At 37.7% G+C, this 13,699-nt stretch overlaps 1 protein-coding gene across 1 annotated transcript; it reads right to left on the bottom strand.

The window, feature by feature from the left end:
- Positions 1–1,619: 1,619 nt before the first annotated feature.
- On the bottom strand, positions 1,620–7,186 carry LOC122045378 (auxin-responsive protein IAA21-like). The gene is made up of 5 exons (XM_042605578.1): positions 6,604–7,186; positions 3,009–3,235; positions 2,450–2,591; positions 2,091–2,152; positions 1,620–1,916 (listed from the first exon to the last, which is right to left on the bottom strand). Exons 1-5 carry the CDS (start codon positions 7,068–7,070, stop codon positions 1,879–1,881), a joined length of 936 nt encoding a protein of 311 aa, XP_042461512.1. The 5' UTR covers positions 7,071–7,186; the 3' UTR covers positions 1,620–1,878.
- Between the last annotated feature and the right edge of the window lie 6,513 nt (positions 7,187–13,699).

Raw genomic sequence — 13,699 nt, 5'->3', positions numbered from 1 at the left:
AGAATTAATTGATAAAAAATTATTAACTTTAAAAATTAATTTCAATAAAAGATATGTTCTTGAATACATTGTTTAAAACCTCAGAAAAATCTCAATATTTTTTCTTATATTTTTTCATATTTTGCCTATTATTTTTTGAATGTAATTAAAGGGGAGAGATTAGGGATAAGTTGAGAGGGAGGTATATAATTTTATTTTATTTTTTTTATTTATTGCACATTTATTACTTGTAATAATTACAAATTTATTTGTTTACATTATTTTATTATTTATTTTACCCCTAATTAACTTGAGTTGATGCACATCAAAAATGAGGAGATTGTAAATATCCAGAGTTGATTTTGATGTGATCAACCGAGTTAAGTTGGCTCTGTGATTTTGATTCTGTGTGTCTAAGTGTGCAAGGACTTAGGAACACAAGAAATCGAGCGAAAAACGCGGCGAGCGAGAAGAATGACATAGGAAGCGAGTCGACGGGTTCGTTGCATCCGAGAAACGAGGAGCTGCGGAAAAATACACTAACGGACGAGAAGGATGCGCGCAGTGCTTTCGATAGACGAGAAGCAAGGAAGACTGCTTGAGGAGAATGTCGAAGTTAGGTTCTATTGAGCTCAATTCTGTACGACCGGAGAATTACCCAAGCGATCGAACAAGTCAACTTTTGAGTTGACCAGGTCCAGGCGCTCAGACCCAGGTGCCCAGACTCCAAGTGCCCGGACTCTGACGCCCAGACTTGATCCAGGCTCCCAGGAAGCCGATAACCTTTGGAAAGAAGTCATTATAGAGTGGATCAAGTCGACCAAGTTCAGGCGCCCAAACCAAGTCCGGACACCTGGAAGGTGTGACCAGTGAGCTATAAACAGAGATCTAGTGCTCAAAGTTTTAACAACACTCTATACTTGATTTTCATTTCTATTTCTAAGTGTTCATGCTTCACTTTATGTAAAAAACTGCTCTGCCTACAACGAAAGAAAATTTTAATAAGTTTTCATTTGCTTTGGATTAACAACTACTCCGATTATAACCAAATAAATATTCTCTCTTATTTTTATCTTTATGTTATTTTAGTTTAATTAACATGTGTTTATCCTGACTAAGCTCAATAACAAGAAAAAGTGCTAAATTTTTATTATAAAACTATTCATCCTTCTCTAACCGATCTACTAATAGTTGATGGGTGAGCTACCCTTTTAATTAAAAAATAAAATAAAAAAGAGTACCCCTTCTATGGTTCCAAAAGATAGGTACTCTTATAACTTTTGCCCTTAATTGAAAGCATACAAAGTTGCAAATAAAAGCAAATGAAAATACTAAATTCGTGCTTCCTATTTCTTCCATGTTTATCAAAGCTTTAGATGTCCACCAAATCAGATACACTATTGAGAACTTAGCTAGTGGAGCATTAATTATTTCAATGAGAAAAGCCTGATCCTTAGGGAGGAACACAATCACAAAAATCCTCCACCAACATCTCCACTATTGTTTCTTCTTCCCCATTATAACAGGATTAAAAGAACCATTCCATTTTCCCCATTCAAAGCAGTGGCATCAATCAAACGGTTGATTCAGATGTCAGAGTGGAATCCTAGAGTGAATTTAAAACAGTAAATAGCCCTTAATAAGTTGCAAACAGCAATCCAAACCTTTATATTACAATTACAAAGGAGATATCCAGAAATTCAAGTGAGCATAGTCTAACAGAACTTGGATCCTGACTTGAGCATCAGAACCTAGTAACACGCTTTCACAGTCTATTCAGAACAGCAAGCCACAAAGTATAACATATATGAAACAATTGATGACTAACAACCTTTCAACTTCCATTCACAACTACACTTACAGATTATCGCGTTCATTCTTGGCGACATGATAATGTGTCTAGTTCAGGTTCTTGCATTTCTCCATGGCCCTTGGAGCTAGAGAGAAGCATGGTTTTGTTAGTCTAAGATTTCGTAAAACAGAATATACAAGCAAAAGTAAGCAGCTTAATGAAAAGTTACCTTCACAAATTCACATGTAAGGATGAAACACATTGTACATCTGATCAAAAATCTAGAAAATGAAATGGCAAGGAAAGATTATGTACTAACCGACTCCAATAGCATCTGAACCTTTCATGATCCTCAGCTTCCTGCATGAGTTTGTGAACATCCTGAAATTCAAGATACATGGACTTAATTAGAAGCAAAATGAGGACACTTTCAACATAAAGCTTCTTCTGGGACATCTGAATATCTTCCATACAGAAGAAGGTGAATGGAAGTAAACAATTTTCCAATACAACTGACAATTCATGACCAAGTTTGCTTTCATTCTTCCAGACAGAAACACGAGAATTAGTGAAAAGGAAAATACATGGCGTGTAAACATATAGAGTCCAACATGCCACAGGTGGCCTTCCTTTTGACTAAAATTGATAACACTATGAATAAGCAGATATGGCGCTTACTCCCATGGAACATCACCCACAAGCATCCAGTCTCCATCCTTGTCTTCATAAGTAATGGCATAGCCAGAACCATTCAGAAGAACCATCAAATGATTCTCAGATAATCCCTCTTTGCCGGGTATTCCACAAGAACCACACTGACCTGAAAAACATTGAATGGAAAAAGAAGTAAACTCCTTCTAAACCTACAACATTATTAGAAACAACTGAGATGGAATTGAAGAGGAATTAGAAGGTTGAAAACACCGTAATATCATTCCCTCTACACTAACTTTCAACAAAACGAATTTGATGCGAGAAATGTCTAGATTCCTTCCAATATACTCTCCTGATAAAGGATGTAAGGAAAAAAGAGGGGAAAAGAAATCATTTGGCTAGACAGGCAGAATTCATGAATGATTGTATTGGTTTTTCATGGGAAAATTGAGTTAAGGCTTCGATATTTGTTATTACAAGATTAAATACAAAAGCAAGGATGAGAAATGTTGCAAATAAAGTGGATTAAATAACATTCTTAGTTAATATCTATTTCAAATAATAAGGAATAGCCAAAACTCACTAATTGTGAAGCCACTGAACATTTTCTCAAGTGCTGATGAAAGTTCCCTATAGTTTTTGTATATTTTCAGATCAACTTTCCTGAGATAAGGGGCTCCATCCATGCTAACCTTCACATAACACCCTAGCTCCTGTATTCCATCAGCAACATCTTTAATCTTAGTTGGATTTATAGTCATTGTACTCTTCCGGTAACTACGGATCGGTGGCCAACCAACCACCTGTGCCCTGCCATGAACATGTACATTGTTAACGCTTGGACTTCTTTCTGCATAACAGAAACTAACTAAAACTTCCATTTACATAATTAATCACATCTATGTCATACATGATCAATTAACTAGAATATAGATTGGTTAGTAGGCCTCTGGAAAAAATTATGCATCTCATATCTTTTGCAAGTATTTAAGCATACGATCCAAATAGTGACATCTAATGCTAAACTAGAAACCACATAATAAAATCTTCCTTTGCAAAGAGTGAAAAGAATTTAGTGAAAGACAGAACAAAATGTTCTAGGGTACAGCAACAAGCTTGAGTAAAGGCTTTCAGTATGATCAAAGCACTCGAGATACTCATTAAAATAAAATAAAATAAAAATGTTAATAACAAAGAGAATTTTAATATCTCAAAAGAATACACCATATTTTCCAAAAAATAGGAAAGAAAATTGCTTTAAAAGAAACAAAAAGAGAATAGCATGAATTAATGACTATTATGTTCATTTGTACTGTCTGACCAGCACAGCCATAGAACAGCAGCATAGAATTACATCCTTTCTTATTAATGTCATTTCATGGAAGAGACATTTGGAACCATTTAGAAATTAAATTTATGGGACTCAAAAACTATACTCTCTTCAATAGAAAGTATATTGATTTTCAAAGCAATATTGTATGGGTCGCATACTGTCATTTGTGTCAACACATGGTACAAGTCAACATCAATTTGACGTGACAACTTAAATTTCTTTGTTAAATTTGCAATTTATACATTATCTTAACAAAATTTAGTGACTTGTCAATTAACTTACTCTGAACTTGCTTTTTTGAACGAAAAAAAGAAGAAGAAGAATATATCTATCTATTATTTTGCAATTTATACATTATCTTAACAAAATTTAGCGACTTATCAATTAAGTTACTCTGAACTTGCTTTTTTGAAAGAAAAAAAACGAAGAAGAAGAATATATCTATCTATTATTTGAATTTATGATTTGCTTCATTAAGGTTATTGAATTTTTCATGATCACATAACTACTCCCATCAAATTACCAAAAGCTTCCAATTCATATGATATTCACAACCTCGCTTTTCCAGACCTGAAAAATTCCATAATTGATCTTAACTAAGCTACATACATATTTTATATATATATATATATATATATATATATAAAGTGAATTCAATTTGTAATTTCTGCTAAAAAAACTCATGTTTACTTTTTAAAACATATCAAAGATGTGGCGTCTTTTATATATATATATATATATATGATCCGGTGGTAAGACAAGGTCCGTCCGGTAGGAAATCAAAGTGATCAACATCCAGGGTAGGCGTCCGACCGGGCGAGATACCTTCCCGAGCGGCAGGAAGAATAGCCGACCCGGCATCTCGACAGCTCGGCCTGATGCCGAGTTTTTGACGCTCATACGGCAAAGTGGGAAGAGACGAAGGCCGAGCGGTCATCCCGCTCGGCTAACAAGGGACACGGCATCAACCCGGCAGTTAAGGCTCCCTCGCTCGCCAGGGTGGAGTCGGACATCAAATCACCGGCCGAGCGGACAGCCAAATCGGTCCGACCTTGGTGTCGCCTGGAGGGCGTTAGTCAATCGACTCCTTCGCTCGACCCGGGGAAGGCGATACCCGAGCGGTTCCTCCGCTCAGCCCGATAAAGGACAAAAGGAGCAGTTGGCGATATCTTCCTAGAAACCAGTGTCGCCGACAAGAGGCTTGGTCGGCGGCAGAAATCGCACGGTGGAAACTTCCACTGTCACGTCAGAGATATGCTCGTGCTATTAAGGTATGACATCAGGCATGCTTTTCTGATACATCCATTCCAGGTATGCTTTGAGGAGTGCGCGTGCCTCTGGGAAGCCTTATATAAAGACCCCCAAACTTCGACGGAGGTATGCTCACTTTTTTACTGTAGCTACAGTTCTCGTTTCTCCTTTGCTCTACTTTTTTCGACCGAAGATCTTACTTGAGCGTCAGAGGGCCATCGCCGGGGAACCTCTCCCCGGCTCAGCATTGTGCTTGCAGGTCCACGTCGGCAGAAGATCTACGTTTGCAGAGTCTTCAACGAGTCAACGGGAGAGCCACATCCCCAGCGTCCATCGACTCAGTTTTCGAACAGGAACAATATATATATATATATATATATATAAAGTGAATTCAATTTGTAATTTCTGCTAAAAAAACTCATGTTTACTTTTTAAACCATATCAAAGATGTGGCATCTTCATTTTCCTCAAATATCACTTTAGATAAGTATTTGAAAATTTGTTCTTGTGAAGTCCCAACTTTGAAGGAATCAAATTTCAACTTTGAAACATGAATGCAAACCTGACCATAGCTCGGAACCAACAGTTCAAAACCACTGGTTTGATAGTTCAAAAATTCTCAAAATCGCCGGTTACAGTTCAAAATTATTATTATTATTTAAAATAATATATTTAAAAATTTATAAATGTGAAAAAAATTTTAAAAACACAAATTTATTTAAGTTGTTGTCTATCCACTAAGGGTATAAGGGAATTAGAGTCACGAAGTTCATTAGTTTATGTATATATATATAATTTTACAAATTTATGACTGGATATATCATACAAGTCAAATAGTCTCTATAAACTCAATGTTGAATGGATAAAAAGATACAATAAGACCAATAAATAACCTAGTAAGAGAGTTAAATGAGATTAATAAATTTAACGAGTTAAAGGTAGAATAGTCCCACACTAGAAAATTCAAGGCAAATAGTTTGAAAAATTGACTGCAATAGAAAAGTAAAATAGTCCCGCGTTAAAAAATTTATAGCAACTGAGTTAATTTATATTGAACCATACCATTAATGTCACTAAAATATTATAAATATTATTAAATGAAAGGCTCTCATTGAAACAAAAAAATCTAAAACAAAATTAAAAACATAAATAAATAAATAAATACCGCAGAGACCAATTACGGGTTGGGCCACGGGTAACCGATTCCGGTTCTGAGTCAGGTACGAACCCGACCCATGGTCAGGTCTACATGAATGTGTAAGATTTCATTTATATTCTTCACCTATACTTAAACATATGAATGCGTTTGTATGAAACACATTAGATGTCACACATGCTTCCCTTGCACCAACCATATCTTCCAATTTGGCAAAAAATCTAAATCTCTTGATTATTCTTCCCTTCTTCCGTGGGCAATGGGTTGTTACCTAAATCACCATGGGAGTGAGTTGCAGTGCACTGTGGTTGTAATATGGATTGCTCCCTCAACAAATTTCGAATAAAAGATTGAAACTATGCATCCAAAGTCAAAGCACATGAAGACTTTTCGACCGTTGAAGTTCTAGCACACTAGGAGTTTTTTAAAATCACTTACTTGGCTGCAGGAGCAGTCGGACTATCGTTCCCGACGGAGCCACGGCCCTGCGTTGTGACCTTCCTCTCCTGCCCGGCCACTTTCACCGCTAGATCCTCCCCCACATTCCCTCGCCCCGAAATCTGCACTGCACTCTCTGCTGCGGCCGCAACCTCCCCTTTCTGCGAGAACAAACCACCTCCCTGTGCCAAGTTCATCCCAGATCCGCCCTCCTCGGCGGCGAACCCCCACTTCCCGCCCCCATCGTTGGCGTCGGAGAACCCCCTCTTGGAACCGGAGACGAAACCCTTGGGGAGAAAATTCAGGGTGAGCCCGACCTTCTCCTCGCGGTGGGGCGGCTCCGACGAGCCAGGCAGCCCCAACCTGAGCTCCGTCGCCTCGTGGTTGAGATCCCCTACCTCGACCCCGCCGGCGGAGGATTTCCGCTCCGAGCGGCCTATGTAATCGTGCTCCACCGGCGGCGACATCAACCTCTGCGTAGAGGACCGGAGATCATCTGAATGGTGGCGACGCAAACGTAGTGCAACAAACAAGGAGAAGGGCACGAGTAGAGTAAAAAAAGAAGACACTTCCGGTTTAGTTTCGGTTTATTTCGATTCGATTGGTTCGGTTCGGCTGGAGCAGCAGCTTCCAGAGGCCTATCATATCATGTCATAATACTTTGGGTCGGCACTGAGTATTAATTTAATATTTGAAATTTATATTAATGCGATCAGAGCAGAGGCAGAACGGCAAGTCGGCAACCCGGTACAGCCGGTGACGGCAGCGACGGCGACAGCGGCGAAGGCGAAGCGGCCAACCGGCACCTGTCGCGGCCGTACCGCCGACATCGTCTGCGTCTGCGGCCGCATCATTCCTTTTCCTCAATAAAAAAACCCAATACGGACAAGCACACGTGTAGGCCACGTGCGGCGGGCCAGGTGTTGATCCGCCAGGCGGGCGGCGTCGCTAAACAGCCAATGGAGCAAGCAAAAATTAAAAGTTACCCTAAATTAACAGGACAATTATATTAGAGCTCTGTTTTAAAATAATATAAAATAAATCTAATCTGCTCCTCATGATTTTATTCGGACGATATTCTTAAATTCAGTATTATTGCAGCAGTTATTTATAACATATAAAAACAAGTAAAGTTATATATTAATTTCTAGACGTTGAATCATAATTATATTATATTATATTTAAAATTATTATGATAGAAATTAACAACTAACTTCTGTATATTTTAGAAGCTACATATTGTTTTCAGGGCATAGCATAGATAGAAAGTACATGGTTCTATGGTTGAAAGGTTCAGGGGTCGATCCCCGAGGTGTCACTGCCTGGGGTTAACGTCTCCGTCATGCACTTTCCACCTGTGTACCTGTATTTACCTCCCTCCATATCCGTGAGACCGGCTCTAAAGAAGCCACTGATGTAACGATTCCACATTTTTAGAAGCTACATGCTAATTTTTTATCATAGTCAAATATATTCTTTGAAATGTAATAAATATAATTAAGTCTCACTCATTTATTTTACTTATTGAAATATTATTTTAATTATGTTGATCTTGCTTGAGAATGGAGTTGACTTGCCTACTATTGCTGCTAATTAAGAAAGTGATGTGGCATTCATTTTACAAAGAAGAAGAAGTACCATAAAATGAATTAGAATGATAACTAGGGAAATCTTTGGCGAAGTATTCCGATACTTAAGTCAGTTCTTTACAAAGAAAATAATGGTTACTGCATATCTTTGCTCATGAAAATTAACTACCTTTTATATGATCAAACATTTTCGACAGGAATAACATAATGCTTCAATGCTCTAATTTTTGATTGCTAGGATTGTTTTAGTTTAGTTTGAGAGAGCCTGGAACATGAGTTAAAAGTCAATAGTCATGAGCAATTAGGAGTTGGCCATCGAGAGTCGCTAAGAATCAGGAGTCGCTAGGAGTCAGGCATCGAGAGTCGCTAGGAGTCGAGAGTCGGGGGTCGAAAGTTAGGAGTTGAAGGTCGGAAATCAGAGTCATCTCTTGTTGACCCTGCACACCACATTGACTAGTTGTTGACTTTTTTGACCACGTAGCACTAAGGAAATACCTCGATATTACATATTATCACTCAAATAAGTGAAATCAAAATAATATAAAATCACTATCATAAAAGTTAATTTCTACACTATATATATACAAGAAGTTAGTTGCTAATTTTTATACGGTCAAATGATTAAATAACATATTACATAAACCAGATATTAACTTATACCCATTATAGAAATTAGATATTAACTTCTATTCCACTTAATAATCTTATAATATAAGAATATTTTTATCATGCCACTTTGAATGGAGTATTCATTTAACTTTAATAAAAAATTAATATAGCAAAAGAAGATTTGTTGGTCTTAATATTTCCGTCAATCCATCTCTAAGTTAACATAAATCGAAAGAAGTAAATCATGAATAAATATTAATCATTGGTGTCAGAGCTGACCTAAGGGTTATCAAGGTGGGGTCAGCGCACATAGCCCTACCTCTAGCGGGGCTCCTTTTTTTTGTAAAAAAAAATTATATATTTTTTTAAGTAAAAACTAATAAAATATATTTATTAGAAAAAACATTTATAAATTTTAAAATATTATAGATTTTTTTATAAAGGTATCACCTTAAAAAGAAAAAAATCAAGACAAGAGTAAACAAATCTTTTCCTATTTCTATTTCTCTAAATCTTAATCTTTCAGAATCCACTTTTGTTTATCCTCAAACTCTTTGCTTATACCGATAGTCATTGTCTAGCGTCGTCATTATCACATCGCCGCATCACCGCCTTCACCTATAGATACTATCTTTTGATTTAAATAAAATTTTAATCTTTCAGAATCCACTTTTGTTTATCCTCAAACTCTTTGCTTATACTGATAGTCATTGTTTAGCGTCGTCATTATCACATCGCCGCATCACCGCCTTCACCTATAGATACTATCTTTTGATTTAAATAAAATTTTCTTATTTAAAGAGGGATTTTTTTTTAACATCGGATCTTTTAAAATTTAGGATCCGCCCTGATTGATACAGTGGCCAAAGCATATGAAAAAAACTGTCCGTGCTAAATTTCGACCAAATAACTTAATACGATAACATTCCATGCATAGTACCGTTCCAAAGGGAAAACTTTAATAAAAAAAACTAGAACCTTCATCCCAAAAAAATATAAACAATTCTGCAGATCGTAGAGAGGGTTTACTTCCCCGTAAAGACAGAAGGACTCGTGCGAGGTCGATTGGCCTTTTCCATCTATTTTAATGTGGCTCGCTTCTCACTGTCTCGTGTGGGCCCACCCTGTCTCCTCACCCTCAACAAAGCGGGCCTCTCTTTAATTTCAACGTCGCACATCCACTTCGCTACAAGATAAACAAAGGACCGACAACTTGTCTTCCACTTTCACCTCTCCTCGCTCTGCCTGTACAGCTGACAAACACTGGTAACTACTCCGGCGGTGGACCGTGGACCACCCTACGACTAGCGACCTTAGGTGGAACGGCAGCTCCATGTAGGTGGTTTGTGGAGCAAAGTTAATGCACGTCCACTTCGACTTGCCTCTCCTTGTTTCCTCACTCATAATGCACCACATTCCATAGATCTTTTTTGTTCTTTGTTTCCCTTAATCTCGCGTGAAGATTCATCACTGCTTTTTGAAGATGGAGCAGCGTTCGATTTTAGTTGTTGCTTGAAGAGGTAAGTGCAGTGGCCGAACGTGTCAGCTAGCTAGCTCCATCTGGTTTACAGAACAAGCGAGCGACATAGTGGGCTCAGTTAACAGGTTCATGGTGGATAAAATGGTGCGAGGTCCGTTTGTTTGGATGGTGTGGCTGCAACAATCCTCCACCCTTCGGAGTGGCTTCTTGATTTCTGAAAAAGAAAACACTTCAATGGGCTCTCCACCACCATGGCATGTATGCATGCGCCACTAAGATACAAGAATTCCACCAATGATTCCACCAAATCCTCAATGAACAAAGAAAGAGATCATGAGTAATTAAGCATTTGAGAGTTCAGATACTGCATGCTGTTTCTAAGATGGCCTTAATGTCAGAGGAGGCCCAAGCTGCAAACATTGTAATAAAAGATGGTTATTTTTATCTCAAATGTCTTTCATAATTTGTCTTCAAATTTATAGAGATAAATTATATGATTAATTTATAGTCGACTATCAAATTAGTTAGAGGTGGAAAAAAAAAATTTTTCTCAAGAACATATGTCCGTCAGAAATTAATCCATTGTCCCATTATAGTAAAGCTATCATCCTTTAGTCATCTGGACATCATGTGTAGACACGAAAGCTGAAAATCGATTAATCATGTAGGTAATTAACTCGATCCTAAGAAAATTTCTTACCGGCCACCAGGATAAATCGATAAGTACTCATAGAAGCTTATCTAAGCAGCTATCTTTCTTAAGTTTGTCATCCCACTAGAGAAAAATCTCTACAGTGCGTCGTAGCTGAGATTCGAATCTTAAATATCTTTTATATATTATTACAGCAAAAAGGTGATAACTCTCACCCCGTAACCCCTCCAGGACAGCCTCATACGATCTATAAGAGAGGTAAATTATAAGATATTTCACCCAACACAGTGCCCCTTGCATAGGGTCAAGTGACCTGCGATACATGTCGTATATGCTGAGAATTGATTTCATAACCTATTACAGTAACACCAAATGTAAATATCAACTCATGGGGCACCTTTGTATATTCATGGTAGTAAAAGGTAGAATCTGTCATCCCAACGGCTTCACATGGTCCACCCCACAACTATATGTGAGAAGGAAAATAGAAAGATATAATTGACTATAAGTGCAAGGAGGGTTTTTTTCCTCGGCTTTGCCGAGATTTTAATCTTTATTTTATAGTAACAACTCTGCCCCACATTAACCAAGAGGGCTCTCAGCTTCACATGAAATGCATGCTCAGAGGTTGATGCAGGCCGCTGAGAGGTTGAACAAGGACAGAGTCTTTTAGATCAAAGAGATAATCAAAATCAAGGAGTGGGAAGAGAAATGACTTATTCATAAAAAAAAATTAAGGCAATTTGAAGTCAATAGAAATCCCAAGAGTGAAGAGAAGACTTTTTATTTTATTTTTAAAGTTGTACCAAGTGTTTTGGAAAATTCTTATTAGTTAAAATTTATATCCAAAGAATTCTAAAAAAAATCATGAAAATATATTGAACCTTTGGATACCAAAAGATTTTCATAGAGTTTTAAAAAATAAGTTTGAATACCACGTGACTTTTTAAAAGTCAATAAAAAACTAATTTGAATATCATTAGATTTTTATAAAGTTTATAAAAGTCTAGATTGAATACACCTAATTTAAAAATCCATAAAAATCATTCAAAGTAATTAAAAGTCATTGAATACACCCCTTTAGATTGAATGCTAATCTGGTCTATTTGTTTTCTCAATTATTTTTGGTGCTTGCAAATTATGGAAACAAACCTTTAACATGAATAATCATAGTGAAGAGCAAGTATAAGCAAAAATATCTTGGATATCAAGAGATTCATGCATATTAAAGAAGATGCTATAAAACAAATCACTCGATCACCTTAATAATAATAATTAAGAATAGCTAGAGAAAACTTTCTTAAGACCAGAGAAACTCCATGATACCAAAATTTATATTATAGGAATCATTTATTTAGTAATTACTTTTACTGAAGTAAAATATAGATACGAAAACTCATAAGGCGGGCTTGATAAAGTGAGTTATGATCTTTTACTTCACGGAAGAAATGGCAAAATTTTCTTTAAGCCAATGGTCCTAAACAATTTAGAGTTCATCTGAAAAGCCTCAACCGGTAGTCGCATTCATCAAAGTAAAGGGGCTTCATTAATGAAGAGGTGGTTCTTCCTTCTCTATAGAAGGTACCTTCTTCAACCAAAAGGTACGAGCAATCCAATGCACAACTACAAGGCACGCCTTGGCTCCGCTTCTAACCTTGTGTTGGCTCTTTTCAGTGACATCCGACTTCTCGGCCAAATTCCTGCCATCCAATTGTCCGAAAAAACAATCTGTTATCGGAGATAGATATATGGAGTATTAGCTAAATTTAAATACTCGAATTAAATTCAACTTAGAGATGAGCTGAGTTGATAATTTCAGACTACCAGCAGGGGTTGGTTTCTGCCAGGTGATGAAGACCGTCTGCACAGTGTGACAGAGCGAGCTGATCAGTCGAGCAGCAGAGCAACATGAGCGAGCATAGCAGATCAAAAAGGCCGGGCAAAGTAGTCATCCGATCAGAGAGACATAGAGTCTACAACGGCTGACCGTGATTCCACCAAGCACTGGCGGGCACGGTGAACTGAGTGACATCCGATTGTTATCACGGGCACTTCGTACAACAGAGGAGGAGGGAACACTAGTGGAGAGCTGCTGCTTTCTTTGTGTGTATTCTGCTTGTGATCGCAAGCTCTTTATATTGACATTCGACATGCGCAGGTTGTGCCCGCATACGAGTCAACATGATTCAATGCAAATCCGGGCCTTGGATTTGCACCCCCTGCGCATCCACGCGTGAGAAAGAGCCTTTCCTCATGTATTTGTTCACATCCTCTGTGAATCAATATAAACCAACCAACATGCCATGAAACTCCCAATGTGGGACTAAACTCCCAATGTGAGACTAAACTCCCATTCACAATGGAGTCTATTTCCTCTTCCACCTCTTCTCCATTCACATCACTTATATCCAACACCAACTTCTTGGTATCGATTTCTTAGCATCTGACTCAACATCCAACTTCTTAGTACTGATTTCTCAGCGTCTGACTCCTCGGCATCTGACTTCTTGGCTAAATTCTCGTCATCTAACTTCCTAGTACCGACTTCTCAATATCTGACTCCCTGGCATCCAACTTCTTAGCTAAATTCCCGTTATCCTACTGGGCTAAATTCTCGTCATTTGACTTCTCGGCTGAATTCCCAGCATCCAACTTTGAATGATGCTGATTTCTCGACATCCGACTTTCCAGCATCTGACTTCTAGGCTGAATTCCCATCATTCAACTTCTCAGCTAAATTCCCGATGTGCGACTTCTCGGGTGACC

The sequence above is a fragment of the Zingiber officinale genome, chromosome 2B (assembly GCF_018446385.1).
Source record: "Zingiber officinale cultivar Zhangliang chromosome 2B, Zo_v1.1, whole genome shotgun sequence".
NCBI lineage: Eukaryota > Viridiplantae > Streptophyta > Magnoliopsida > Zingiberales > Zingiberaceae > Zingiber > Zingiber officinale.
This window is presented reverse-complemented; position numbering and strand designations above follow the sequence as displayed.